General features: G+C 41.7%; 1 protein-coding gene across 1 annotated transcript in view; it reads left to right on the top strand.

The window, feature by feature from the left end:
• Positions 1–103: 103 nt before the first annotated feature.
• The window catches only part of fam13b (family with sequence similarity 13 member B), a 47,705-nt gene continuing 20,059 nt past the window's right edge, over positions 104–27,749 (top strand). Inside the window, exons 1-7 of the mRNA XM_052065231.1 lie at positions 104–398; positions 5,922–6,070; positions 7,873–8,078; positions 13,337–13,549; positions 16,408–16,585; positions 18,632–18,776; positions 21,628–21,752. Of these exons, the coding sequence (XP_051921191.1) occupies positions 7,913–8,078; positions 13,337–13,549; positions 16,408–16,585; positions 18,632–18,776; positions 21,628–21,752 (827 nt within the window). The 5' untranslated portion in view covers positions 104–398; positions 5,922–6,070; positions 7,873–7,912. The remainder of the gene's footprint in view (positions 399–5,921; positions 6,071–7,872; positions 8,079–13,336; positions 13,550–16,407; positions 16,586–18,631; positions 18,777–21,627; positions 21,753–27,749) is intronic.

Below are 27,749 nucleotides of genomic sequence, written 5' to 3'. Positions count from 1 at the left end.
TTTGTGACCCAGAAACGAGTCTAATCTTTCCGCAAATATTGAACTCTAGTCAATGCGGGGTCCGTATTTGGCAGCTGCCTGTGCCCCCGCCCACCTTCTTGGGCTGCTGTTGAGAGGAGGCGGGGTGAGTTTAGCTCTGTCCCCGGAGGGGTGTGTGAGAACAAGGCGACGATCTGCAACAGCAAAGCGGGAATAGAGCAGCCGGCTGATCTAAATTTTTTGCAGCATCTTGAGTACAATGAGCCCGACGTGTCGTCTTCAGCACCCGCTGTGATCCTTCCGCGTATTTTTCTTCGACACCCAACCCCCAACCGGAGCCAGACAGGCAGCGGGCCATCCGGCGAAAGCAAGCCGGAAATCGATGCTCCTCGGCCCGCGTCCGTGCTTGTTTTGACCTGGTAAGACAAGCGTTAGCTCGCCATGCAAATAGCTTAGCCTCTGCGTTCAATATAGACACTAACCTCGCTAAAGCTAAAGATGTCAGACGCCTTATTCCGTTTGGGGAATGGTTGCGCATGATATGATTTCACGTCTAGCGTTTCTGTATTGATTTTGTCATTTTATGCATGGGTATCATGTTAATGATTGATGATTTGCGGTTTCAATTGGGTAGTCTATGGCGCGCTAACTGCTAAGTAGCGTTTAGCTGACAGGGGTTAAGGTTCGTTCCATCACATCTAAGCTCGGGAAAGCAGAAACAAATGCTTTCTAAATAAACACGGAGGTGTTGATACAAGTTGTTAAATTATAGCCTGTTTCACAGTTAAAATATTTCGAAACAGATGTTTTTGACGTTTCCTGTGCGTTTAAACGCCATTTTTTGTTACACCTGTCAGGCTCAAGTTTTAAAATGAAGCTCTCGCTTGGCGTTGATATGGCGAGATTTCAAGTTATTATTTTTTTATTCTTATGATCATTTAGGTGTCCCTTCACTTTGTTGTAATGCGTTTTATTATGCATTAGTATCTTAATTCAAGCACGCTTTAAAATCAATCATTTGCGATTTAAATTGGGTGTTTCTCTGGGAGCTAACTGCTAGCTTGCGGTTAGCCGATGATGGATTCAGGTCGTTCCGGTAAAAAGAAACCTCTTAACCAGTGAATTATTTTAATTCCTATTCGTAAAAAAACATGTTCTCGCTATTGTTTTGAGACGTTCTGGAGGTTGAGGTGTTCTAATGAGCTTTTGCTGACCTTTCCTTTGTGTTTAAATTGATTTTTTTCTTGCACCTGTCATCATAAGAATTTTTTGAGTATTCTATTTAAAATAAGTACATTTCACTGCGTTTCCGTAACAACCATGTTCAAATATCCTTCCTACTGTGATGATGATTGTTGCTTCCAACAGAACCTTCAGTTATTGTATTTGTATGGTCAGGGATCTAACTGGTAACGTGTGGTGAGCGCACAGGGTATGTTTGTTTCAGCACAAAATGGTTTTGAAAATTAAACAGACAAATGAATCAATATTATTTACATCTGATCTCCACCCCCACCTTGAAGTGTTTAACAACACCTTTATGTTACAAGTTTAACTTAAAATGACATTTTTCAGAATGCATGTCAAATAAAAACAAAATTTGCCGCATATCCTCTCAAACTGAGCCATAACATATTGAATCATAATTCCACTGAATGGAACCAAATTGAATCAATCCACTTCAAAATTAAACCACTATCGAAACATATTGCATCCCCTGTATCTAGCTGTGTATCAATTTGTCTTTGATTGGATTCACATGCCTAGTTATTATCAATTACATATAAAGGTATAAAGGTATTTCTTAAAGTGGTATTGATGTTGACCTGCTTTTAAGGTGTTCTGAATCACCCGTTTTATGTCCGTTAAGTTCGTTTAATGTCATAATTAGCATCTTTAAGTTGTTTTTCCATGATAATAGTTATATAATAATGTTTTCTTCTTACAGTCATCCCTTCCCTTTGCTGGAATGTTCTAGAGTGTTGTGATGCATCAGCCAAAGGGGCTCAGAGCCACAAAAACATGACTCAACTTCTGTAATTAGTTGTAATTATGATGAGCATGTTGGGCCATACAGTGAATGACTGACTGGCACGTCCGACTCACAGTGCAGAGGTTGTAAGCGTGAATGGTTGTTCGTCAATGTGTGCCCTTCGATTGGCTGGCAAGCAGTTCAGGATGTCCCCTGCCTACTGCCCGAAGACAGCTGGGATAGGCAACAGCACGCCCAGGACCCTCGTGAGAATAAATGGATTAGAAAATGGATGTGTGGATGGATTAGCATGTCAAGTTGGACTTTAATGTCTTGACATAGCCCCCCCCCCCCCCGGTCTCCTTTTTTGAAACGCATATTACACAACCTATATGTAGACACATTCCGCACACCAGATTGAGACCTCCAGGGGGATTAATGCATATCATCCATTCTGTGGTCAGTTTGTGCCCGATATAAATTGTACAGACAGCGTTTTAACTGATTTTTAGCAAAATTCCAAGTGTAAAAGGAGTTGAGCTTCTTTGAAGTAAAAGTACAGCTACTCACTTTTTGAATGGTTTTGTGGCGATTTCTTTCCTGAAACATTTACGTGTAGATCGTTATCAAATTTGAAAGATTAATCCCATTTATAAGTAGGTTTAGCTTTAATTGTGAAGGTGGTTTGCATCCTAGTCATCTTTAAACCGTTAAGACAAAAAAAGTGAATATAGTTGTATGTACAAAAATGAATATTGTCAATTTAAATTACAAAGGGACTAATTTCTTTCCTCTCGATGAAATGAGAAGTGATACTATATAGCGGTGAGCCACTGTGCAAGTCCAACTGTTACGTTTAAGAGGCACTCTCCAAAAGTGCTGTCTTCATCTCAGTGGAGCTTATTACAGCACCAATTTTCCACGACACTGTACGCTCCAAGGACTTTCCTTATGAACACGGCCAGAGACGTTGCTTTCTTCTATGCACTAATAGGGCAGTTTGCTGGAAAATTTACAGGGTAATCCAAAATGTACCTGAACATCACATTTTAAAGCCAAACCATATAGCGGGCATCAAACGTAATTAACTGTCTAATCTGTTGACACACGAAAATACTCCCCCATTAGCTGTTGATGCTATTGTCGTTGTTGCTGCCTGCAAAAAATTCAATGCCTCCAGTGGGAAAAATTGCAATCATGTATGAATGTGGGGGAGAACAAGGGCATGTTGTTCAGTACAAAGGTCACCTAACTTAGTGCCCTGACAGTTTTGCATGCACAGTTTTGTGTGTGTGTGTGTGTTTTTTAATGAATTTGTCAAAAAACATCATGTCCAGTTTTCATTTATCACGTCTTAAATTGTCACGTTTTGAGTTTCGTGTCTTCCAGTGTACAGAGAAAATATGCAATGATGCTGCAGACTGCTGATTTTTGTTCGTCACTTCTGCCTATAGATCTCCATTTTTTTTGCTCTTCTGTGGACATGAAAATTCACAATTTGAAGTTTCATTTGGAAAGCAACATTACATATGCAATAATGCTCCCTATTTTTCAAACTTTCCTTTCTGAGCCGGTGGCATTTATTGATTTCTTCCTCTTCATCGCTCCCTCTTTCCTTGCCTGACTGTCTGATGGAAATTTCCACACCAAGCAACTACAGCAAGTTAGTGCCCCAAAAAACAAATTGCACTGTTATCAGGCCGTCCCGCCGCCTCTCCACTTGTTTCCTAAGGGCCCCTCCTCTCCATACCAACTCAAATAACACTGGACCTGTCATTTCCATCAGTGCACCAAATTGCAGAGACGTGTGTGTGTGTGTGTGTGTGTGTGTGTGCGCGCGCGCGCGCCAGATCCCAATGACTTATCAACTTGAGGTGTTTCAATCGATGTTTTATGTTACTGATATCAATCACATGGATTAGCTGCACACTCAAAGGCTTGACTTGGCAGCATGTTTGGTTTGCTGCGAGCACCGTGCAATGTGAATGAAAGGGAGATGAGATTCTTCACTGCTCACCGGCTGGGCTGCAACCTGAAAAGCACAAGGTGGCGTTAATCTTTTTTTGGGGGAGCAGCAATGAAAGATTCAGATTCAGAAAACTTTATTTATCCCCGTGGGGCAATTAGAGTAAAGGCTCTGATCGATATGCCGATGACGTACTTTTCCGCAGAAATCAGCCAGTCACATTCGGTGGCCGATCAGTCGGAGCGCCATTGTTATAAACATACTTGGCGAAAAGGCAAAAGAAGAAAATTTTATTTTGCGTGATTTTTCTTGGTGTTCTACATCCGCTCTGAGGTTGTTCAGCGTCACTGTTGTCGAATGTTAATATTCCCTGGAGTCATCAGGATGAAAAATAATCATGTTGGCCATCGGGAGAGCCCCCCCTCCAACCTCTCCCATCACATGCTAATCATCTTTTGCCAGTCTGAAAATTAAATCAGTTTTGGAACGACCTGTGTCTGTGTTCACTCATTCAGTGACACTTACGTTGCCTTTATTGCATTGTTGATTATTGTTTGGTTGTGTCATGAGGAAAACGTGCAACAATGAACTGTGTCACAGTTAAAAATGACATTAAGGGAGGAAGGTTCTGTTTCATTCCATCAACACCGATAAAGATCTCGCTCTCATGTTTTTTGGGTGCATAGCATTTTCTGTTGCACCTGTCATGAGCTCATGTTTTCTCACTTGTGCAAACAAGGAATGTGACATGCTTTTGAAAAGTAAATAGCTAGGAATTCACTTTGCATTCTTTCAGACTTAGTCTTATAAAGCCATGTGTAACAACACAGTTATTTTTAGGGTTGTTTTGTCAATTTCAAAGAGTTTTTCAAAGGCTTCTGCATCCTAGAGACATAGGCCACTTTTTGTCCTTTTTTATGATGATTAATATTAACCTTAAATGAGCACTTAAACCCAAAATGGCCGACTTTTAATGCACGCCTTAAACACAAACGTTCGTATTAGTGGACTAACAATGTCACTTAGAGTGAACAAGTGGATCTAGGGGTGGCCATCTTGCATTGCCATTTGCAAAGTGCGGCCCACTTGAATGCATTGCTTTGTCTGAGGTGTTGTCACTTTTTCTTTTTTGCCTCTGCGAAAATGCCAGCGATCCATTCACATTTAACTGGTAAGAACGTGATTTTAAAAATATCTTTCAAGGTATATCTCATCAAATGCTCCTCAAAAATGTGTCTGCATCAACAGTCAATAACAGTGGCTGCCCTCTGGTTTCCGCCACAAAATTCCGCCAATTGTCCATTCAAATGCAAGTTCATGCGCTTCTCAAAACTATATGCATGTACTCGTGATAGACATGCCTACCAAATCTAATTTTCTCGAGTGAAACTGGATTCTGCCCTTTCTTGGTTTGGATATGATGCCGTCCTCCTCCCTTTCACTTTTCTCCCTTTTATAGCACTGACTTTCCACCACTGTTGCCTTTTGACAAAGAAGCTCTGTTGACGCCATTCTGGGCCATTACATGAACAAACACTTAAAGGACATCATCGGTGGTATGATTTATTTTCGAGTTTTGAGTTTCATTTGTCGTCTTTAGGTCAATGCCAGATTTTTGGTTCCAATAATTGGGTTTTCAACAGCTTTTAAAGTGGTTTGGCTTCATGAGCACGTTAATGAATTAGGCCTAGAAATAATCCACAGTTCAAAAATACCACGACATGCATAATGAACGTCATACAGTTGTTGTGATTGTGTCTGTGGCCTGGTATCCATGAACTTGGATGAGAATAAAGCCTAAATGACCAAGTACTGTATAAGTACACGTTTAATGGCGTCCACCTGTGTTGTTGTTATAAATATGCTTTCCTTATCGAACACAGCTATGCAATGTGGCATATTTGCCAACACCGATATCATGTACAGATCTTAACTGGTTTTCATACATCTCCACCCCTTGCCCGATATACTGCAATCCTCACTCTCCCCTTTTTTTCTTTTTAGCTTGAAAAAGGAATCCTGCAAGAAGGATTTGCGGTCCGTCAATGAGGAACTACCGGCTCATCTTTTGTCACAACCTGAAGCAGCCATAGATGGTTAAGTGTTTCGCTGTCTAGGGAGGAGAGCATAGAACACACTTTCACTCCTACACGGTGAGTCCACGCGCGCGCACACACACACACACACACACACACACACACACACACACGAATGCTAACAGTCAGATGTCCATTAATTTAATTTGGGCTGTTAATTAATTACAATGGGCAAAAATATTAATACAAACTGCTCTCTACCTGTCAAGTTTGGACTATATTTATTGCCCGCAGCCAGGCACGAAGTGCAAAGGAATGCCTCTGACACAAACAAGGAGACCAGGAAATAGTTTCAATTCAAATTAAAACAGAAAGAAAGGTACAAAAAAAACCAATAAAAATAACAGCTATTTGAAAAGCTGGTTTCTTCAATGTGTGTGAGTCTTGATGTCAAAGTTGTGCATCATTCACTGCAAGCCGTTTTGTTGTATGTGCGTGGATGAGTATGTCAAACTTGTGCATCAATTGCTCTGGTAGAAGCTTCTTTTTTTTCCTCTTGTTTGGACATCTCTGTCTAAGAGTTGCGTATCAGATACTGTAGAAGGAGCCGCTTTCTTTAAAGAGTTGGAGTTTTGGCGTCAGTCAGTACAAAACATTAGTTTTCCCAAAGTTGTTTTTCTTATGATGACCATGTCTTGAAATCATATTTAGCAAACAATTGCTATAGTAGAAAGGTAATCAAAAGTTGTTTCCTTTTATATGCTTCAAAGAAGCGCATCAGTCACGAGAGCGGCCAGCTTGTCTATACCAGTTTTCTTTTTGTATCTTTGCCATCTAGAGCGATGCATGCAGTTAAGAGCTTTTACTGTACTTTCCGGACTAGAAAATGCACCTGATGAAAAGCAACAACAGCTAAATTTAGCCATAAAAACAAATATGATTCATAACAATAACCGTGGGTCTCCACGTTATATCATGGGATATTTGCAAAGAATAAGGTCACATAGATGGGTTTTTCCCCCAAAAATGCTGAGCACGGCTAGTTATATACTTGTGTCCCATAACCTCTCAGTCTCTCTCGTCACATGAGGTCAATTTGCAGAAGAGCTGCACCATGCAGCAATACAGCCTTTGGAAACCAGTTGATTTGTTGGGGAGATGCGGGGAAGTCCTTGATGGGATGTCATTTCATGGCCAGTTTTGCTATCATGGCCAGTGATGGTGGGTGTCAGCTGCTCAAAAAGCAGAGACTGGGGTCGTGCTGCAGGGGTGGCTGTTTTTATGACACTCATTACCAATGCTCATTAAACTCAACTCACAATTATTCTTTTTGTTCTCAGTTGCCCCTTAAACAGCTGCTCACCGCGATACAGACTTCCAAATTTCTCTCTTCTGGCAGCCCACTCTGCCCTCATGCGTGCGCACTCCAACTGCAAATGGCTAATTATTCAGTGTGAGGGCGGACTCGGATAGATTCATTGGTCCACTGTGACATGTTCAGTAATTTCATTGGACAGATGTGAGGAGACAATGGGTAAATCTACTGACAGCTTGAAGCTCATCCACAACAAAATCCGAAATAAGTTGCATGACATTAGAAATCACAGGGTTAAAAGTTGGGGGGTGGGGGGGGGGGTAGCTGCTTCTTGTCCGGAAATGATGGTAGTTTAGTTTTTTTAGTGAGTTTTTGTCAAAAGTCACTGATGTGCAACTTGGACTTCCAGACTAGCCCATGGAGTACGATACAGCTTTTGAATAGCTGTCCACTGTAGTAATGTAAATTTTTACATCAACAATCACGCATAAAGAAGAAACAAAATATCGAAAAACTGTCCATTACAGTCTGTTATTACAATGTAGTTTTTTTGTTTGTTTTTTTTGTTTTTGTTTGTTTGTTTGTTTTTTGGTCCTCTCCCAAGACGTGAGGTCTGAGTGTGGTTGTGGTGAGGAGGGGGGACCATGAGGAAGAGTGCGTCTTCGTTGCCAGGCAACGAGGGCGGGGGCCCAGCCGGCACCGTCCGTGTGTTTGGCGTGCCCTTGGAGGAGGTGACACGCACGCACACGCTCGGCGGTCTCGAGGTCCCAGCTCTTGTCAAGGACATTGTGGAGTACATTGAGGAGCATGGTGAGACACACACACACACACACGCACACGCACACACAAACACACCGGAAATCTTTCAACCTTTTTTCTCAACAAAAAATACATACTGCACAGTAATAACATTTGCTCTCCACATGTCCTGCAAACACAGAAACAAAGAAAATGTGAGAGATGACAAAATGTGACTGCATAATATATTGTTCTTCCTTGTCCCACTATGGGGTCCATTGACAGTTGGCAAACCCATGGCGCATTACTCTCACCAGATAATATTGTCCTTCCACTGCAATGAAAACAATGTGAATTGATGGTGGCTGGAAATTGTGAAGTGTGATGCCACCTGGAATTTTGCCTGGAGTTCTAGAACAAAATTTGGTCAAGTTTACAGGATAGCCCATTTCTCAAAACTCATGAGTCAAGAAACTTGGTACAGTGCACTCCGCTTAATAGAACACCATTGGGCCGAAGCGCTTCTGTTCTACTAAGCGGGGTTTCTATTAACCGGAGACACTTTATTAGGTACACCTTCAGACACGTCGACGACCAAGTTATGCACGCAGAAAAACCCCTGCTGACGAGTTAGAAGAGATATTTCGACTGTGGACGTCCATATCTTTAATCAAACAACAAAACAACAACTTTAATCAACTTCAGTCAAACATCTCAAATCACGAGAAAAATTTCGTTACTTTTGTCTGGAAACAGGAGTCCGTAATTTTGCGGTTGACTTCCCTCTCAATGCGCTGGATAAGAGGGAAGTCCTGGAAACCGCGGGCGTACCTTCTGAGAATCCGGCAATGCATCGTATCGTCTGAGTATGTCCTTCTTATCCGCAGGTGATAGCCCTCGTCTCTTGAATGAAGTTGAAGCCATTGTGACGTGCGTGTGTCTATGTGTGGAGTGACGCGTGCTACCTGTTACTGTATACAGCTAGAACTACCGCGTTTTCTCGCGATAGTGCTACAGTATCGCGATAGCTACACTTCGAAAACCACTAGTTTACAATGTTCATTGCTTACGGCCTGTTCTATTAAGCGGAGATCTGTTCTACTAAGCGGAGTATCTTTATAGGAAATTGCATTAGGCAAATCAGTTCCAGAGCCTTTTGCTCTATTAAGCGGATTACTCTATTAACCGGTGTTCTATTAAGCGGAGTGCACTGTAGTTGTAAATGGTTCAGATTCTGCAAATTCAGATAAAGGCTCGGATCAAGGTCATTCCTTTCGATTTTTGGGCTTGACTTCTTGGTAGTCAAGTCATTATCGGAGGTGTTGCCTATCATCTTTGTGCAAAAAGTCCCATTGTTTTGGAAACCTGATGACATCTGCGATGAAAACATTCTGGTCGATTTCAGTTTCTTGTGATCATAAAGAAAATATTACGGAAAAATATAAAAATTGTCACATTGGGGCTTCACCTTATGACCGAATGAGGTTGTGTAACAAGTCTTTAAAGTCCCACTGTCCTTTGCGCATATGTTGAATTGGGCCACTGCTGTCAGTCAAGAAGTTATTCAGCCTGTGAAAAGACTTTAATCCCTTATTTAGCGTGTGCGTGTCTATGATGTTATTAGCATCCGCTTAACATCAAAACGACCTCATAAAGTGTGGCAAAAATGGGAAATGGCTACTCTTGAACTGAAAAGTAAAAGTTAAAAAAACAATTACATGACTGCACATGCTACACCTTAAAGTGGATCACAAAACACACTACATGCAAGATAAAGAGCACATGGCATTTATATAAGATCAAAGAATGAGGGCAACAACATGTTAGGGGTGATAGCATTCTAACAAAATAATCCGCAGTTAAAAAGGAAAAAAAAACAAGGCCACAGCGCAACAGAATTTGGCTTTGGATAGTATAGCTACAGGGTACCTCAATACTGATGTTGAAACGATGCGACTGTGAAGACTTACAGGCCCTTTCAAAGGTATTGGAATGACAAGGTCAATTCCTTTGTTTTTGTCCTTTACTGAAAAAAAAGGGTTTCAGGTCAAAAGCTGAATGAGACATATATTAAGATTAAGAAAACCTTTATTAGTCTCGCAATGGAGAAATTCCAGATTCACAGCAGCAAAGTTATGAAAGGAAGAAGTAGAACAACAAAAAAAATAGGAGGTGCTGGAAAGGCAGCCACTCTCGCGGCGCCATTTTGAAGTCATTCATTCATTCATTAATTCATTCATCTTCCGTACCGCTTGATCCTCACTAGGGTCGCGGGGGGTGCTGGAGCCCATCCCAGCCGTCTCCAGGCAGTAGGCGGGGGACACCCTGAATCGGTTGCCAGCCAATCGCAGGGCACACATAGACGAACAACCATCCGCACTCACACTCACACCTAGGGACAATTTTGAGTGTTCAATCAGCCTGCCACGCATGTTTTTGGAATGTGGGAGGAAACCGGAGCACCCGGAGAAAACCCACGCAGGCCCGGGGAGAACATGCAAACTCCACACAGGGAGGCCGGAGCTGGAATCGAACCCGGTACCTCTGCACTGTGAAGCCGACGTGCTAACCACTGGACTACCGGGCCGCCCCATTTTGAAGTCAAAATAACAAAAATAACACAAGACAACACATAGGACAGAGACAGTCGTGCAATCTTCACCACTTTTCTGCATACACTTTGTTGTCTGAAGCAGTTATAGATGAAAGAGGAGAGGATCAAAGTGTCCTTTCACCAGTGGATCAGAGACATCATGCTGAAAATGTGCACACGTCTGCTACAAGCAAAGTTTTGAAAGCAAACACGAAGCTGTAGCGTCCATTGACGAAAGAGATTAGTTCACTTCTCCTGTCCCACATAATCCGCTTCAAACTCCAAGCCGCGACTCCCAGCTCCAAATCCGCATCGGCACTCCGCGCCAACGCTCCTTTCTTCTCATCGTCGGCTCCTCAAGACCTCCATCCATCCAGCCGCAGACCGGATCTCTCCGCTGAACAAAGCGGGGCTGTGAAAAATGCTGCCCATTACAGGCGCAAGACACAAGCGCCCCGGGACTGTCCAGCAACGACAGTCAAATGGCGCCGACATTCCTCCAGTCAAAAACAGTGCTGGTATACCCATGCTGCCGAGAAGGCGCAACCACCAAGCACAGAGTCTCCTCCTTGATGAATGTCGTGGCCAAAAAAATGCTGAAAGGCTCATGAGAGCACTTGCTGACGGCTGCCTACTCGGGCGCCATCTTGACTTCAAAGCAATATTGAGAATTCAGTCTCTTATTTCATGGTGTTTACATTAATATGTCCTCAAGAAGCCTCTTTTAGTTCTTGTTTTTTTCCAGGGGATGGGGGAGGAGGTTCCTTATGTCTCCTCTTCAGGAGCCGAAATGCATGCTCTATTGGGTTATGGTTTGCTGATTGACTTGGCCAATCTAAGAGTGTCCACTCCCCCCATGACTTTGGCTGCCAATAGGCAGTGTGTTTTTCCTCATCTTGTTGTATGATGAGGCTTTTCACGATTAGTTTGGGTGTAGTTTCTTGTACATTGCCAGATAGATTGGTTTTGTAGACTTCATCCTGCTCCGACCATCATTTACATCATTTACAAGTTGCAAGCCACTGATCAGCAAAAATAATTTGAATGACAGATTGGATTTTACAAAGCAGTACAGAGATGAGCCACAAAGGTTTTGAGGCAGTTTTAATAGACTGATGAGACACAGATTAAACCTCTAGCAAATTGATGGAAAGCACAAAGTATGGAGAAAAGATCTGTTCATGACCCAAAACACACGAGCTCATGCGTCGCATGGTGGAGTTAATGTCATCGCTTAGGCTTGCATGGCTGCTTCTAGAACAGGTTCACTAGTCTTTATTGGTGATGTAACAGACGATGAAAGCAACAGTATGAATTCTGACATCTACAAAATTATATTGTCTGGCAATTTGTCGAAAAATGCATCCAAAGTAATTCGGAGAAGCTTCATTATGCAACAAGATAATGACCCAAGACACAATGGCAACACAATAATAATAATACATTTATTTTGAAAGTGCTTTTCATCATACTCAGAGACACTTTACAACCTTTTAAACCACTGGATAAATAAGTACACTTAAAGCCAAGCATATATGATTTAAAACAAACACAGTCAGGAGAAGAGAAGAAAAGCAAAAATGGTTAAAAGAGATTAAAAGGTATTAAAAGCATTGCGGAACAGGTGATTTTTAAGAAATGATTTGAAGGATTGGAGGTCAGTACGATTGCGGATGTGTTGTGGTATAGAGTTCCAGAGGGTCTTTCTTCTTACTTTCTTTCTTTTCTGATTGATATAAAAATGATTTATTAGATATAAACACATAACACGGGGTAGGACTAGAGAAGTTCTTTACTTCTTCCTACTCCCTTGAACATAATAACTGTGTTGAATGATGACTGATTTCTCTTTCCTTTTTACTATTTTATTGACCTTATTTATTGTCAAATTATTACTGTATATGTTTTATGTTCAATAAAGAAAACAAACCGAGGGTCGGGGCGGTGACAGAGAAGGCTCGGTCCCCCCGGGTTCTGAGCCTGGTCACGGGGATGGCGAGGAGGTTTGTCTTTGAGGAGCGGAGGCTGTAGGAAGGAGTGTTTTGGTGGTGGAGAAGGTCGGAGAGGTAGCAGGGGGCCTGATTGTGAAGGGCTTTATAGGTGAGTAGAAGGAGTTTAAACTGAATACGCTGGGGAAGGGGAACCAGTGGAGGTTTTTAAGGACGGGGTGATGTGGGTGAGAAGGTGGGCGGCGGCGTTCTGGATGTACTGTAGTTTATTGAGGACTTTGGAGGTTGTACTGTAGAGGATGCCATTGCAGTAGTCGAAGGCGGGAGGTGATGAGGGTTTGAGCGGCGTTGAAAGAAAGTGAAGGGCAGAGACGAGAAATATTTTTGAGATGTAAGAAAGCAGTTTTTGTGATTTGGGTGATGTGTTGCTTGAAAGAGAGATTATTATCAAATAGGACACCAAGGTTGTGACGGTGCGAGGAAGGGAACAGGGTGGAGTTGTCAATGGATTGGTTCAAATCCACAAAACATTTTGTAAAGGCGCTTGCAGCACACACGACACAGACACCTTTGAATGACACTAATTGACAGACAGAAAAGTTTGTCCAACCCTGAATATGTGGATTTCATTCTGATGGAATGTAATGGCTGCTGCTATTGTTGGCATTCTGCTTTGTCATCCAGTCCTCTGTTAACTATGCCTGACAGCTTCACCAATCTTGAAGACGTGACCTTAAGATTTTGCACCCCTAATGGGTTTCATGTGTCTTCCTGGTTTGTGTTGCCAGGTCATCTGGATTTGGAGGGTCTCTTCCTAGTCAATGGCAATGCCGAGCGCGTGGGCTGGCTGCGGCATCGCTATGACAGCGGCGAGGAGGTGGTGCTTGACAAGGAGGCAGACCTGGCCTCGGCCGTCAGTCTGCTACGACTTTTCTTGCAGGAGCTCCCCGAGCCCGTCATCCCGACGCCCATTCAGGGACCCATTTTGCAGCTTCACCAAGGTGGGCCTAGATAGATTTAGAGCAAATTTACTCAAGGCGACTGCCACTGTTCACACTCGAAACAAAAAGACAGACTGTAAATAATCCACACAAGAGAGTCCGACTGTAGCACACTCTGATGCGGCGTAGGCAAGGACTCAAAGGTCAGATTCTGAAAGCTGAATAACCTTGAGAAAAAAATAGCAGCATATCACTGTTTTACAATTCCAGCTCTGAAATGTTTGGGATAGCTAACTTTTTTCCCCATTAATATGCACCTCAAGGACCGGACCTGCACATGCCTGCTTTATAACATAGACTGCCTTCGGAAATTAATAGGAGGGGAGCGAGCTCTTCCTCTCCAAACACAAAGTGTGTGCGTGTGTGCGCGTGCGTGCGTGCGCGTTTGTCTGTGTCAGATTGATTTTACGAACACACCATGTTGACGGCAGCGAAAGAGTTCCGGTTGCATTTGAAACATTTTTTTCTTTTTTCGGCAAAATGGCTTACCTTCACTAAAATCCTACATTGCATTGTGGTCGAAGTTTGAATCCTGGTCAGGTATTGCGCCTTTTTCTGCTGTTTATAAATATATAAACATTTGTAGTACATAGTAAATAGTGAACATTTGTTACGTCACATATTTGTTAGCATAACAACTACTTTATCTCTTCTTCCATTTCCCGTTTTATCTTTGGTGGCTGGCAAACACCTTTAGTATGCTATAAAACAGGTGGCCACCAGCAGGAATCCACGATTACTCGTATGTCTACTTTTTTTTTCTTTTGTATTTTCTTCCATTAATGTTTCTTTTTCTTCCATTGCTGCTTGTTTCATTTCTTCTTCGACTTGCTTGGCGGTTGGCAAATACTTTGTGCATTACCGCCATTGGAAAGAAGATGGCAGTAATGTACAGACAGTCAACATGATTCGGGAACGGGGATTTTGGGTGCCAGTGTAGTGTTGGCATCTTTCAGATCTGGAAAATAAGGGACACTCCTCACGGCACCGCAGCAAAACCATGCGGGTGAAAGAAATTTGAGGGCTCCCCAAAACCCTGAAATGCATAGAATCACATATGTTTTTTTAATTTTAAAAAACGAAATGCTTTGATTTAATTGACATTATTTAACATGTATCGTTAGCCTCTGTGCCCTGGGGTCACTTTGTGGTCAGTAAGGAAGGAGAAGTCAAGAAAGCATTTAGACATGCTTAACATTTAAAGTGCTTTATTAACAATGAACCTTTGTTTTATTTATTTTTTTTCCATAGACTGAAGTAGCCTGAAACTGAGCATCGCATGTAGGCTATTAAAAAGTGCTGTAAATTACCGGTAAACAAAGATGTATACTTTGAACACTTAACAATTATGAAACACTTAATAGCCTGAACTTGAGCATATAGACTTGGCATACTGTGTTATATACATAGAAAGTGCTGAAAATGTAACAACCGGGGACACCTTTAAAAGGAAGGAAAAAAATGAAATACTTGTCAACTTGTGTGTATACATGTTTGAGGCTGAATAGACTGAACAAGGTTGAACTTGAGCATTCTGTATTACATGCATATACTGCAGAGTGCTGTAACAAAGCCTCTCTGGGGACACTTTTATCATAAAGATAACTGGAATAAAATTAAACACTTGTGCAAACCCAAAGGAAAAGATGAAAAAAATGGTTTTAACCACTGAGGCTGTCAAGCCAAGGCTCTATGGGTATATGCTGCAGTCGACATTTTTAAAATGCATGGTACAACCTACTGTTAAGTGTGGCATGAGCGCATTACTAGGCAACAATCAAGACAGGCAGCGGCAGCGCATAGGAGTTGTGCTGCCTGTGTGCAGGCAGACACACAGAGGATCTGGCACAAAGCGGAGGAGAACGAACCAGGCGGAACTACGCTCATGGATCCACACCACGTTGCTGTCTTAAATATTTCCTGTCTTTCATTTTGTTCATTTTTGTTAAATTCACTGTTGACGCTTGCGTGTGACATGGGAGAGTTATGAAATTACTGAACAGTGCGGGTTTAATTCCGAATTAAAGGACAATTCCATATTTTACGGGACGGGTGGCAACCTTATGCCAGTTTGAGCTCTAATTTTAATATACCCAAGTCCCACCTGAGTAAGTTACAGGACCAGCTAAACTATGAAAAAAAAGACATTTTAGTCGAAAAATATAGTTTGATAATGCTAGGTAGTCATAACAACTGCCACCTTACACAATAGTGGAAAAAACTCAGAAATAATTCAGTCAGTAAATCAAACGCACACACTTTGTAATGTGGCACGTCACAGTTACCTTTGAAGTACGCTAATTACGGCTATAAAATCCAAAAAGATGTGGATGAATTCTACTGGCCTGATAATCAGTGGTATTGTTCGTGTTCTGCTTTGTCATCCTGTCCTCTTTTAACTCTGTTATCATCTTACATTATTTGCTCTAATCCCCTTGACGGCCACGGGGGACTTTTTACACTCATTTCAAATGTTGCCTTTTTTGGTCCGTTTTTTTCGCATCCTATTTTCACCTTATGTTACCTCTTCCAGGATTATTTTAACTCGGTCTGTGTGTGTTTTTTCTTGGAAATATATTTTCAAAGCACAGAAATACAATGGCATTCTATTATTAAACCTCTTAAGAGTAATTTCTGCTGCTTCCTGTTAAGCAACACCACTAATTAAAATGTGCAGAGTCACTCACTGTCAGTGCTGTTGTATATTCCCCTCCTCTTCCTTCTGTGTGAAAGACATTCTCAACTCAACTGTATTTATAGAGCACTTTCAAACAGCCATCGCTGCATACAAAGTATTGTACATGAAGCAACTAACATATACAGTAAAGCAACATATTTATATGTATGTGTCTCTGCAGAATACAGCAGCGAAGACGAGCTGTGCCGTAACCTGAAGTTCCTGCTGCAGCAACTTCCACAGCTCAACTACGGCCTGCTACGCTTCCTGTGCCGCTTCCTGGCCAGCGTGGCGGCGCTACAGCACAAGAGTTGGAACACCGGAGCTCTCGCCGCCGTCTTCGGGCCTGACATCTTCCAGTAAGACATCTATCCCAGAGTCACGCACTGGCTGATTTAGTAGTTTATTTTAGTCTGGTTAATATTTCACTTTCATACTGTACTTGTGTAAAGGAAACATGCCATGACCAAAAAAAATCCATAATCCGAGAGTGTACTGAATAATAATATGAAATACCGCGAATACGGTTGACAGAAAAACTGCTTTTTTCATAGCAAGGTTTTTTTAATGTTAATATGTGACTTGATTAGTAGTAATGAATCGGTGTAGTATATATTTTTTTCATGTGGCAAAATATACAACCTCACTATATTCTTCGCTAATTAAATGTAATTAAAATGTGTGTGTGTGCGCGTGTGCATACATATATACATACATACATACATATATGTTTTGTTAAGTGCTTTGTTACAACTGCCGCTGTTGTGAAAGCGCTGTATAAATCAGCATGTATTGTTTGTATGTACAGTATATATGTGTATAACTGCCACTAGAGACTGTTCTCTTATTGTGTGGGTGGTCAGGCACATTTAAGGTTTGTCAAAATAAGTGGATAAAAAGCATTTCATTCCACATGAAACTTGTATATAGCGGTGTTGTGATAATCAATAAATCAATTAAACTTTTAAATAGGTTTGCAGTGTCTTTGGTAAAGACACTGGGCATTTGTTGTTCCCAGAGACTGATAGTCCATTTATTTATTTTTTGTGTGTGTGGTCGGGGGTACTTTTTATTATTTATTTTGGGATGTTTCTAATATTCATTCTATAATTCCAATTTAAACATTCTCAAGAAATAACTTTTAACTTGAAAAAGGTGTAAATGCATGATTATACTCTTAATAATAATAATAATAATAATACATCACATTTGTAAGCGCCTTTCACAACACTCAAGGACACTGTACAGCCAAGACCAATAATAAAACACAGATAAAATAATAAATAAAGAAAGAAAGATTTAAGGCGGGTAGGCAAGTCTGAATAGGTGGGTTTTGAGCTGGGTTTTGAATAAGGAAAGAGAGTCAATATTACGAATGTTGGGAGGAAGTGAGTTCCAGAGTTTGGGGGCAGAGCGACTGAAGGCTCTGCACCCCATTGTACTGAGACGGGCAGAGGGTAGAAAAAGGTGGAGGGAGGATGAGGACCTGAGTGAGCGAGAGGGAATGGAGATTTGAAGAAGATCTGACAGATAGGGGGGCGCAAGGTTATGGATGGCTTTGAATGTATAGAGAAGTATTTTGAAGTTGATTCTAAGTTTGACAGGAAGCCAGTGGAGCTGTCGGAGGATGGGGGTGATATGATGGAAGGAGGGGGTTCTCGTGATGATCCGGGCTGCTGAATTCTTATAATTATATTAGTTGAATACTGGTGTGAAAACTGGTTTACCACAACAATTTTTGCGCCAAGTTATCTTCAAGCAAAATTTATCATGACAGGCCTACTTAAGTCAGGGCTTTTTGAAACGCATGTTGCATGCGCCGTGCCCATGATGACGATATTTTTTTTCTATATATTGTGCAGCCCGATATCATAGTGACTTACTCAGATAAACAGGATCATCCCTGAAAAGGATGGTGTGTGGAAGGTTTCCGCATTAAATTAATGACACAAATTAATGGCACTTTCACAGACATGCAAGTAACTACTCATCGTTAACATGTTCTGGCCTATACCATCCCAGATGCTGGCTTTTGAATGTTGTGCTGATAATAATCCTAATGGTCCTTGTTCCTCTTTGGCCCAGAGGTCACAATGTCCATGATTCCCCCCAAAAAATCTAAATGCGGTCTCAACAGACCACACGTTGCTTTTCCACTTTGCACCAACCCAACTCAGATGACCACGGGCCTAGAAAAAAAAAACTGCGGTATTTCTGGGTGACATGGGCTCAGCTTTGTAGCGTATTAAATTGAATGTAGGTATATCATTGTTTTCTGGTTTTTACGTTTTACACAGAGTTCCAACTTTGAGAATTGGGGTTTGTACCTCTGGACCAAACTGATATTCTAATGTGACTGACGATGACGCGCTGCTGTCTGTCTGTCTGCTTTCATCCATGAGCAGCCTGTCGACAGAAGGCAAGGACCTGCGTGAACAGCAGTCTGTTAGCCGAGTCCTGGCCGAGCTGCTGGACAACCAGGAGGGCCTGTTTGACTCTGAGGACGATGATGTCTCCACCACCAATGACTACAGCTCCATCAACGAACAGGTAGCAGACTGATTGGTCCACTTGTTACGAAAGAGAGGCAGCAGAAAAGTACTCATATGAAAACGACTAAAAGAGTAATCTGATGGAAAGAAGATAGTGGAACTTGAAGGCAGGAAGAAAATGGTGCCAGTTATATAACTACATACCCGACACATGCAGTCTCTGCCGTGGCACCAAAGATTTAAACAGACAAAACATGGAGGGCTCTGCGACAAATCATTTTTAGTATTTATCACGATTGCTGTTCAGTATCAATAGAAAATATGTTTGCTATAATGTTCAATAGAGAAAATGTGGAAGAAAAGGCAGGCTGAAGAAGCTTTAAGGTACACCACAGTTCTCTTTTTTCCGCATGATTCTATCAATATATATCGAGGAGGGTCAAGCTCCCCCCTCAGCTGTGTGACTAATCCCAGCCCAGCTCAGTAAATTTGCTTACTTCATCAAACTCAATCCCACTTTTGAAACCAACAAGCAATCCGCTGAGAAATATGCATTAATAGCAATGTTTCGCCATCGTGTCTCAGCACTTCTTTCAAAAAAGAACACTGCACTGAAGTGTGTGCCTGACTGTAGTCTTGAATTCAATAAAAACACAACTGTGCATCAATGACTTCCTTTGGGAAGGTGTAGGAATACCGCTACCTGATTGGTTTGTGACATATATGAGCAGTTGGCTTGTGCAGATCAACAGTATTTGGGAATTGAAAAGAAGACGCCTCGTTGATTCGAAAGTATGAATAGCAAAACTAGTATCTGGTTATGTTTGTTCCACAGGAGTTTAGTAGACATAATCTGCACATGAGCTACACATAACATATCACTCGAAGAATTGTGTCATAGATTGGTCAACAACATGGGTCAGATTGCAATTGTGATGTGTTTGACAACAGTGGAATTGGAGACACAGAGTCGTCCAGTGTTCGCACTCTCCACTCGACATCTCACCAATCCCCTCCTAATCGATTGGAGAAAAGTGCCCCAATGCTCGAGTAAAAATATCTTTTCACAATTGAAAAGCACATTACCACAATGATTTATCGGCATGTAGAGAAATACATGAAATCAGTGGTCCAGTGAACTCTCTATGACCCTTTCTTATTGTTATTGACTCGGCAAATAAGTAATCACTTTGAGCTGTCTTCCTCATCTTAACATGGTTGAGTCATCCTGGTGTGTGGCTGCACTTTGGATACGGCCGTGCAAGAATCTACCGGCAGCCAATAAGAGTGTCTGAGTGTCTATATTGCCATGGCGACATGGGAGCAGATGGGTTTGCTGTCCGGACCAGAGCTGAGGACAAACTGAAGCCAAGGCAAAGGAAATGTGAAGTGTAAATGTGGGTACAAGCCATTGTGACATCAAATCATACATACAGTGCCGTGAAAAAGTATTTGCACCCCTCCTGATTTCTGTTGTTTTCCTCATATCTATCCCACACAAAGTTTTCAAATCAGCAAAACAATTTTAATAACAACCCAAGAAATACAAAATGCAGTTTTCAAATGACAATTCAATTTAATAAGGCACGAAACCTTTCAGACGTGGCATACCAAGCATTGTACTTTTCTCAGATGCCTAACTCCTGCATATGACTAAATGTTGCCATGCATACTGTAAGATAAATTATTCACACAAAAAAAACTGTTAAATGTTGAAAAGATATGACGTCTTTGTGTGAGAAGGGAATGAAAGTGGACATTTACTTCACAATTTTCTACATTTCTGGACTGCGTGTAATTATAATAGTTATTTTTGATCGTCTACAAAAATGAACTTTAAGATTGTCTTTCTTATTTGTGCTTTGGGTGCACGGGGGGAGGAGCATTTTAAGTTCCGGAGTCAACCATGCTTGTTCTAGAAAGTGATGCTGATGTTAGCGCAAGGTATGAAATATTAGAAAATGTAAGGTTTTATTCTTCAAAATATTTTATCTAGTTAGTTGGTTCTATGGCCAGTGAGTCGGTGAATTAATTTGGTGATAGTTAATCGATCGGTTGAACAGATTATGACATGCAAGAGTAGCAGCTTGTGTCGTGCGGGGTGTAGGACTGTAAAGTGATCATTTCGTGAGGCTAATAACAAATTGCTTAACTTAATATCACAATATCAATGAAAATACCAACATGCTTGCTAAAAATTTTGTTATTCCTTCATCACTGTGTCTATCGTCAGATATCCAGGTCGTGTTAACCCTAAATGTTTTCCCCATCCCTCATCCTCCATCTTGTCCACCTGCTGAGTGGTTTTGACTATATTTAGATGTGTTATGAAACCGCCTCCGTTGCCTTAAATGTCACAGCTGAGTTAAATCAAATAAAAAGGTCGTTTCGTGTCATGGGGTGACATAGCACCCTGACGGCTAGAGGAAGGGGGCAATTGTAAAGTTACACAACAGCATCACATTCAGGTTTGCAGAGGTAACCTTGACTAGTTGATACATAGTTTTCTCCAAAGGTAATGGAGCGGCAAGGTCACTCAATCCTCACCCACCTCCTCATTTTTATTTATTTATTTATTTATTTATTTATTTTGTTGCCATACACTAAAGACATTTGAGTTTCAGATCAAAACAGGGATATCAGACAAAAGTTCAGAAGTCCAGATTTCATTTCATGGACTTTACATCTTGATGTGTGAAACAACTCAGATCAGAGTTTGTTTGAAGCCACACTTTTGCGTAGAGCTGGGCAACTACCCTGCCAACTGACGTGCACTGCTGACACTAACATGGCCATGAACAGAGAGGAACACGTTTGGGGGGGGGGGGGGGGGGGTCAGTGAGTTTCCATTCATGGTAAAAAACAGATATGACTGGAATAATTTTCATGTTTGTATTTTTTGTGGTTAGATCACAGAACTGCTGGATGATGACAAGTGTGAGGCAGAGTGCGAGGAGCTCCCCCAAGATGGCAAAGACTGCCCCACCTCCTCAAACTCACCGCAACGCACCTGCTACGACGACCCGGCCGACAGGTGAGCCTTTCGTGGTGTGGTCACCGCTCGCAAAACACCTAATTTGGAACGATAAATCACAAATTCGTGTTGGTCTTGGAGTGTGCTTCAAGCGAGAGCCAAGCTTGTTTGTCACTGCTCGTGTTCAGTCCATCATTAATCTTTTCAGTGGCTCATAAGTTTGTTCCGATGTTCACAAAATCGCTCACTCCATCGTTCTATTTTGATGCATGGCGGACATGCCGACCGTGACAACTTAACAGTGTGCGCCACACGAATGCCAAACATCAAAATTAACATGGTTTAATTGAAATACTCTCGAGAGAAATCTAAAGCTGCAGTCGAAATTATCACCAAAATTATTTGACATCTTTACTTAACTTTCGCATGCAAACATTGATGTATTTATCGCATGTATGCCTGCCTACAAAAACTTTATTTTCAGTAACTGGCTGTCGCAGATGAGACTGGCCACCAATCAAACAAAAAGGACATCACTGTTTCTTTATATTTTTAATGCATTTCTGATAAGCAACTCAACATTAGTATTTCACAACACAAAAATAGTTCTTGTGAAAATATACTGTTAAGAAAATACAGTGTTAGGCTACTCTCTGAATTTATCTTGCCTCACGACACACACACATATACTTAACCAAGATAGTGACGATTAAAAGGACAGGCGAAAACCCACTTTCGTTCTTACTTAATCCGTCTTTAAAAAAATAAATGCTTCTCATCCTCCATCCCAAAAATGGGTGTCGGTCCCTCAGACAAGACAGAGTGCCCATCTCTGGTGACTCTCACGTACGTAAGATGATGAGAGGCTTGACCAGACGGCGCAACTAGAAGGTCCGCCTCAAGGGATGCCAAGATTTGGTTGTCCTCTATCCTTTAAGATGATTAGCATTTGCCCCTGCTGCTACTGTTGCACTCAGACTAAAGCGCATTACACACAACATACTTCACATCTCTGACCGTTCATTTGCATGAAGACACATGATGGGCAGTGGTCACAGATACTTGACAAGAACATGTGCAATATTCCTTTCAATGCACGCAATTACATAACTGTTTTTCCAAGTCTACTGTGACTAATTTTGAAAAATTACAAGACCAAAATAAAATGAAGTAAGATGAAATATCAAAAATGCACAAACTAATTACGGCCATGGAATTATATGGCTCCTGCGAGGACTTAAAGTTTAAAAAGCATTGAATTTATGAATTCGGAAACCATACCTGAAAAAGTCTTGAAATACATTGAACGATGTCATCAATGAATCGTCATCATTGCTACGCTTGCACACACCTTCACCGCTCAATGAGATACACACTATAAAGTAGGCAGTCGTCCAACACAGCGATGTACTGGCCACAGGCAATTGGGCTACCATTAATGTTGAACCCTGTTCTCTACCAAATTGCATTTTTCATGATTAAAAACAAAAAAAAAGCACATTAAGTATTTCAAAGCATTTTTTTTATCCTTCACAATTTTTCCAAATGTGTCCATAACTGTACCAAAATGAAAAGATTTCTTCATTGGTCCAAGTAATTTTTGTGTAATCGTCCGAACATATTATTCCTTGGCTGAGGTAATAAGGGAGAGAGAATTTGTGTGCGTGTGTCAGTTTCTAATTGTTTTGGATGAACTGTTGTGATAACTTGTAGGGACATTCAAACACAGTGTGTATAGTGGGGCACATGGGCTGCGTCTTAATGGCTAATGCCTACTTTGCGGAGCAACATTGAGGATTTATGCAGGTCTTCTTGTGACAGCTGCAGGAGTTTAAAGCCACCCTGGCCAGACTCTTTGGATCTTTGCAGCTCATGTGATTGTTTTAGTTGGCATTCAAGTTTCTGAAACGAGCCAGGGGGGGGGATTAATGATGTAATTTAGGATTTCAGGGGGGGCATGGCAAAGAAAAATTAGATCAGCACTGACCTTTCGGATCAGGATGAAGTGTTCAGTATGTATCATTGCTGTCATCCATGGTGGGTCATGGACATTCTTATGGCAGTACACACGCACACTCGCACACATGCACACTCCAAAAAAAACAAACGAAAAAATCTTTGCTCAATCTCATAAAATGACCGCTCACCTTCTGACATTTTTTTGCAAATGACAAATGAGGCTGTCAGCAGGATATATGAGCTTTTGGCTAAGTGATGCTGAACCCACGCGATGACACGCAGCAAATGTTAACGCTCGAGCCATGGCCAGATCTCAAAAACTAAATTCTCAAATAACAAATAACACATCTGAAATAACTAACCTCTAAATTCGAATACAAAAATGTTGAATATCAACATTACAGCAGCCTCTCGAAGAGCTGCATGCATGTCATTTGATCCGCATTGGCCTACATCGGCTGTTTATATCAGTGTATAGGGACACACCCCACCTACCTGTTTAAATATTGCACCGTGCATACGATAACGGTAGAATGCCAGACATGACAACATACTTTCACTGGAGTGACTCGTCAACTCCAACCAAATGGATATGATGAAGGATACACAGCTAACCTTTTTACAGCCCTATTTACAAGTGTGTGTTTTGTTTCACCAGTCCTATTAGCGATTCGAGAAAATCATTGTGTGTAACTAGAGTGTTACGCATGCAATTCAGCTGAAAAGAAAGATTGTACGTGTCGGAAATAATACATCTTATTTTTTTAAAAAGGGGAAAAACAGTGAATTTTCAGACAGGAGCACCAAAGAGATGTATTGGAAGCAGAGTGACAAAGTTCGATAGGAATAGAAATCAACTTGTTAGAGGGACATCCAAGGTTAGATGTTTTAGGGAATAAGTTGGAGAGAGAGCAGGTAGCTTGGACCCATCCAGAGGCAAGATAGTGAGTATATTGGTAGTATACCTGTCTACGTGGAAGGATCATGCCTAATGGGGCAATTGAAATGGACAAGAAAATTATGAGCCTGAAAACCCAAATTTTCGAAACTAGGTCGCAGAGTGGATTAATCTCAAAACGCTTACCTCATGTTTCTGCGCAAACAAAGAATATGTTCCCTCAAACGGTGACGTGTTATGCCAGTGCTCACGTGACCCTGCGGCGAACACAGTCAATGTTAAGAAAAACAATGGTGAAATACGGTGCTACATTCTTGCTGAAGATGCGGCGTTGAAAGCAAACTATCCTCACAAATCCAGGCCACGCAAATGTCTCCTTGCTTCACGTTCACCCCCCCATTCTTGCGGGTTTGTTTCCCTGGCACGGTTTCTTAGCGACATCTGTAGCAGCATGACAGTGCCACACAGACATGGCATCTATGTATTACGGTGTTTCAGCGTTTTCATGTGGAAACACACATTTCTTGAAATGATTCAGTGTTTACGAGTTTATTTGTTCTAAAATCCAGCTGTGTTTCCATGTGGACATGGCCTGAGTCAGGTTCTGTCTGCATGGCAACAGAAGAAAACAGACCTTACAGTCAGTCAAGCGGCACACAACCCACTTCACTTTGTAGCCACACACTGGATGTGAGCATTCTATTTGTGAAGTGCAAGAGCAACTGATACTCACATGCAAAGGTGAGAGTCTGTGACTGTTCGGGAGTTGTTCTTCAAAACAGGCCGCAGTTGACCACTGCGGTGGTATGAAAAGGGAGCCTCGCAACCCAAGGCGTTTATTGCCACGCCGTCAAATGCTGTGGGGAATGGTAGGCCTCCTGTTTGTGTCGCATGTAATCGACTTGTGGAAAATGTCGTGCGGCGTTTCCCAACCTTTATTAAGCCAAAGCTCATATTTCACGTCAGCAAAATGTGACGGCACACCACCGAACGAGATTGTTTACAAAAACCTACCTTGACTTATGAGTTTCATTTGTTCCATGACGAGGCTTGTAACTCAATTTACTCATGTGGTACGCCACTCATAACTTTCACATCTCCCATCATCTTTCACGTGCAGCTGGATGACAAATCAAAATGTAATCGTTACTTTGATTTGGGCTTCTCATGATAGTTAAAATGTTATAATTGAATTAACGTGCGGAACGCCACAGTCCGTTTATAAGTTCCTAACCATGTGTGTGTGGCATTGAGTGGTTCGGTCTGTCACTATACATCAATGGCATAAATACAATAAAGATACACAACAATTGACACACATAGTAAGGGACAGTGTGAGTTGAGGCCAACTGTAAATTGGACATTAGCCCCAAAAAGTCTCATCCCGACTTTCCCTCGTCGCACTCTGGCTTGCGTGCCATCCTCGCGTCCTGAATTTTCCCAATGGTACGCTGGTTCCTTTCTGCGTGTAAGAAGATCCGCTAACTGACCCAGATAACACCCGTGCCTTCTCGCTTCTGACCAAGCTTCCTAGCAGCGCATTGCTATCCCGGGAAGACTTATTTCTGAAGGATGTTTTGACCCCCCCACCCCCACCCCAATCCCGCTCTCCTTGTCCCTGAAGTTTAAGATCTAGATTACTTCAAAAAATGTCCAATGCGGTTCATTATTTATTCCTGACCTAGAATCTCTTATGTTCCAGTTGAACATTATGAAAGTTCATACCATGCATGCATTGTTTCAGTTTGATGACTTTGACTACCCCGCGGTGAATTTTCTACTTACTTTGACTCACGTTCATTTTGTTCACGTACTGCATTTCACACTGACACTCATTCTACAGGGGTGCAGTCCACCCACTTTTCATTGTACGCGTGTGGATTTTAGTCACGTTCACTAAGGTGCAAGTTACAGTGCACTCACTCACTGCACCAATGTGCTCTTTACACCAACTTTCAATAGACTAAGATGCATTACCCTGATTTTTCACTGCAGTCGCATTGCATGCATTTTACTCTCATTCCCTGTCTTTGGATACATTTTAGACTCACTCCCTACACTAGCAGCGGGCCTTTTACACTCACCCACTGTCTGATCGTAAATTTCACTTTTCATTTCAGTGGGGTACATGTTATACTAACTTTCACTGCACTGGGATGCGCGTCTTACTCGGTTTGACTGCCGGACTGAAAATTCTGCCTATGAATCTCTCCTCATGTGGTTTAGGTGGTTAAATTGATCTCTGGATGAGGGTTAAACAAGCGACATGTAGGTCAAATGAAGACCACGGCCTACTGTTTAGAAATGCTTTACTTGACTGTAGTTAATTATTTACATTGGGAAAAGAAACGGTACACGAATAAAGGAGCTGAATCGGCAGAAAGTGGCTTTAACCGACACTCGACTAAATTGACTTTATTGCTTCTCGTTGCAGTTGAGTGAGTTCAGTGCCCTTGCGTTAAGACATCAAAAAATGCATGCTACTCTGTTGCCTCCCACAGAAACTTAGAGTCAAGCCGATAAGATTTCTGCCTTCGGAGGCAGCATCAGATTGATAGCAGATTGGCTGTATTACCCAACCAACCCCTCAGGTGACTTGTTTAAAGTGACTCGCAACAAATTGACGTACTTTTTGGCGTGCTAATGGTGCATTTTCTCTGGTAGTAGCAGTACTATTACCAAACAAACAAATTAGGTTTGGTCATTTAGTGTAGCAGATCACTGCCATAAATTCTTATTTGTGGGAGACGCTACTCCAAAGCAGTGTCATTGATAGTTTACGCTCACCTTCATTCATTGGTCGGCCAATTAATGATGAAAGTCCTCCGGATTTTCCCGGAATTCCTGATTTTCATGAAAATTCCTCTGGAAAATTGGGGGGAAATTGCCTAAAATTAATCCGGATATTAGTTGACAACTTTGAACAAACACGAGTTTGAGTTCGTTGTTTTGCTTTCACGAGCGTAGCCATGTTGACGGACTAACACTAGGAACAGAAACAACCCTCCCCTCGCATTTTCATGGCCTCGCCATATCTTGGAGATTTCTAAATTTCGGCGAGAACAGAAGCCACAACGGGTACACGTGTGCACACAAAAGGCAGAGTAATCATTGAATGTCGAGTATTTGAATAGCGTTTTTTGTAAACTAATTCATGCGTGATTGGCCAGGTATGGCCTCAGCGCAATGTTCAAACAGGT

This window comes from Hippocampus zosterae, chromosome 1, assembly GCF_025434085.1.
Source record: "Hippocampus zosterae strain Florida chromosome 1, ASM2543408v3, whole genome shotgun sequence".
NCBI classification, from domain to species: domain Eukaryota; kingdom Metazoa; phylum Chordata; class Actinopteri; order Syngnathiformes; family Syngnathidae; genus Hippocampus; species Hippocampus zosterae.
The sequence above is the reverse complement of the archived record's forward strand: the minus strand, read 5'-3'. Positions and strand labels throughout refer to the sequence as shown.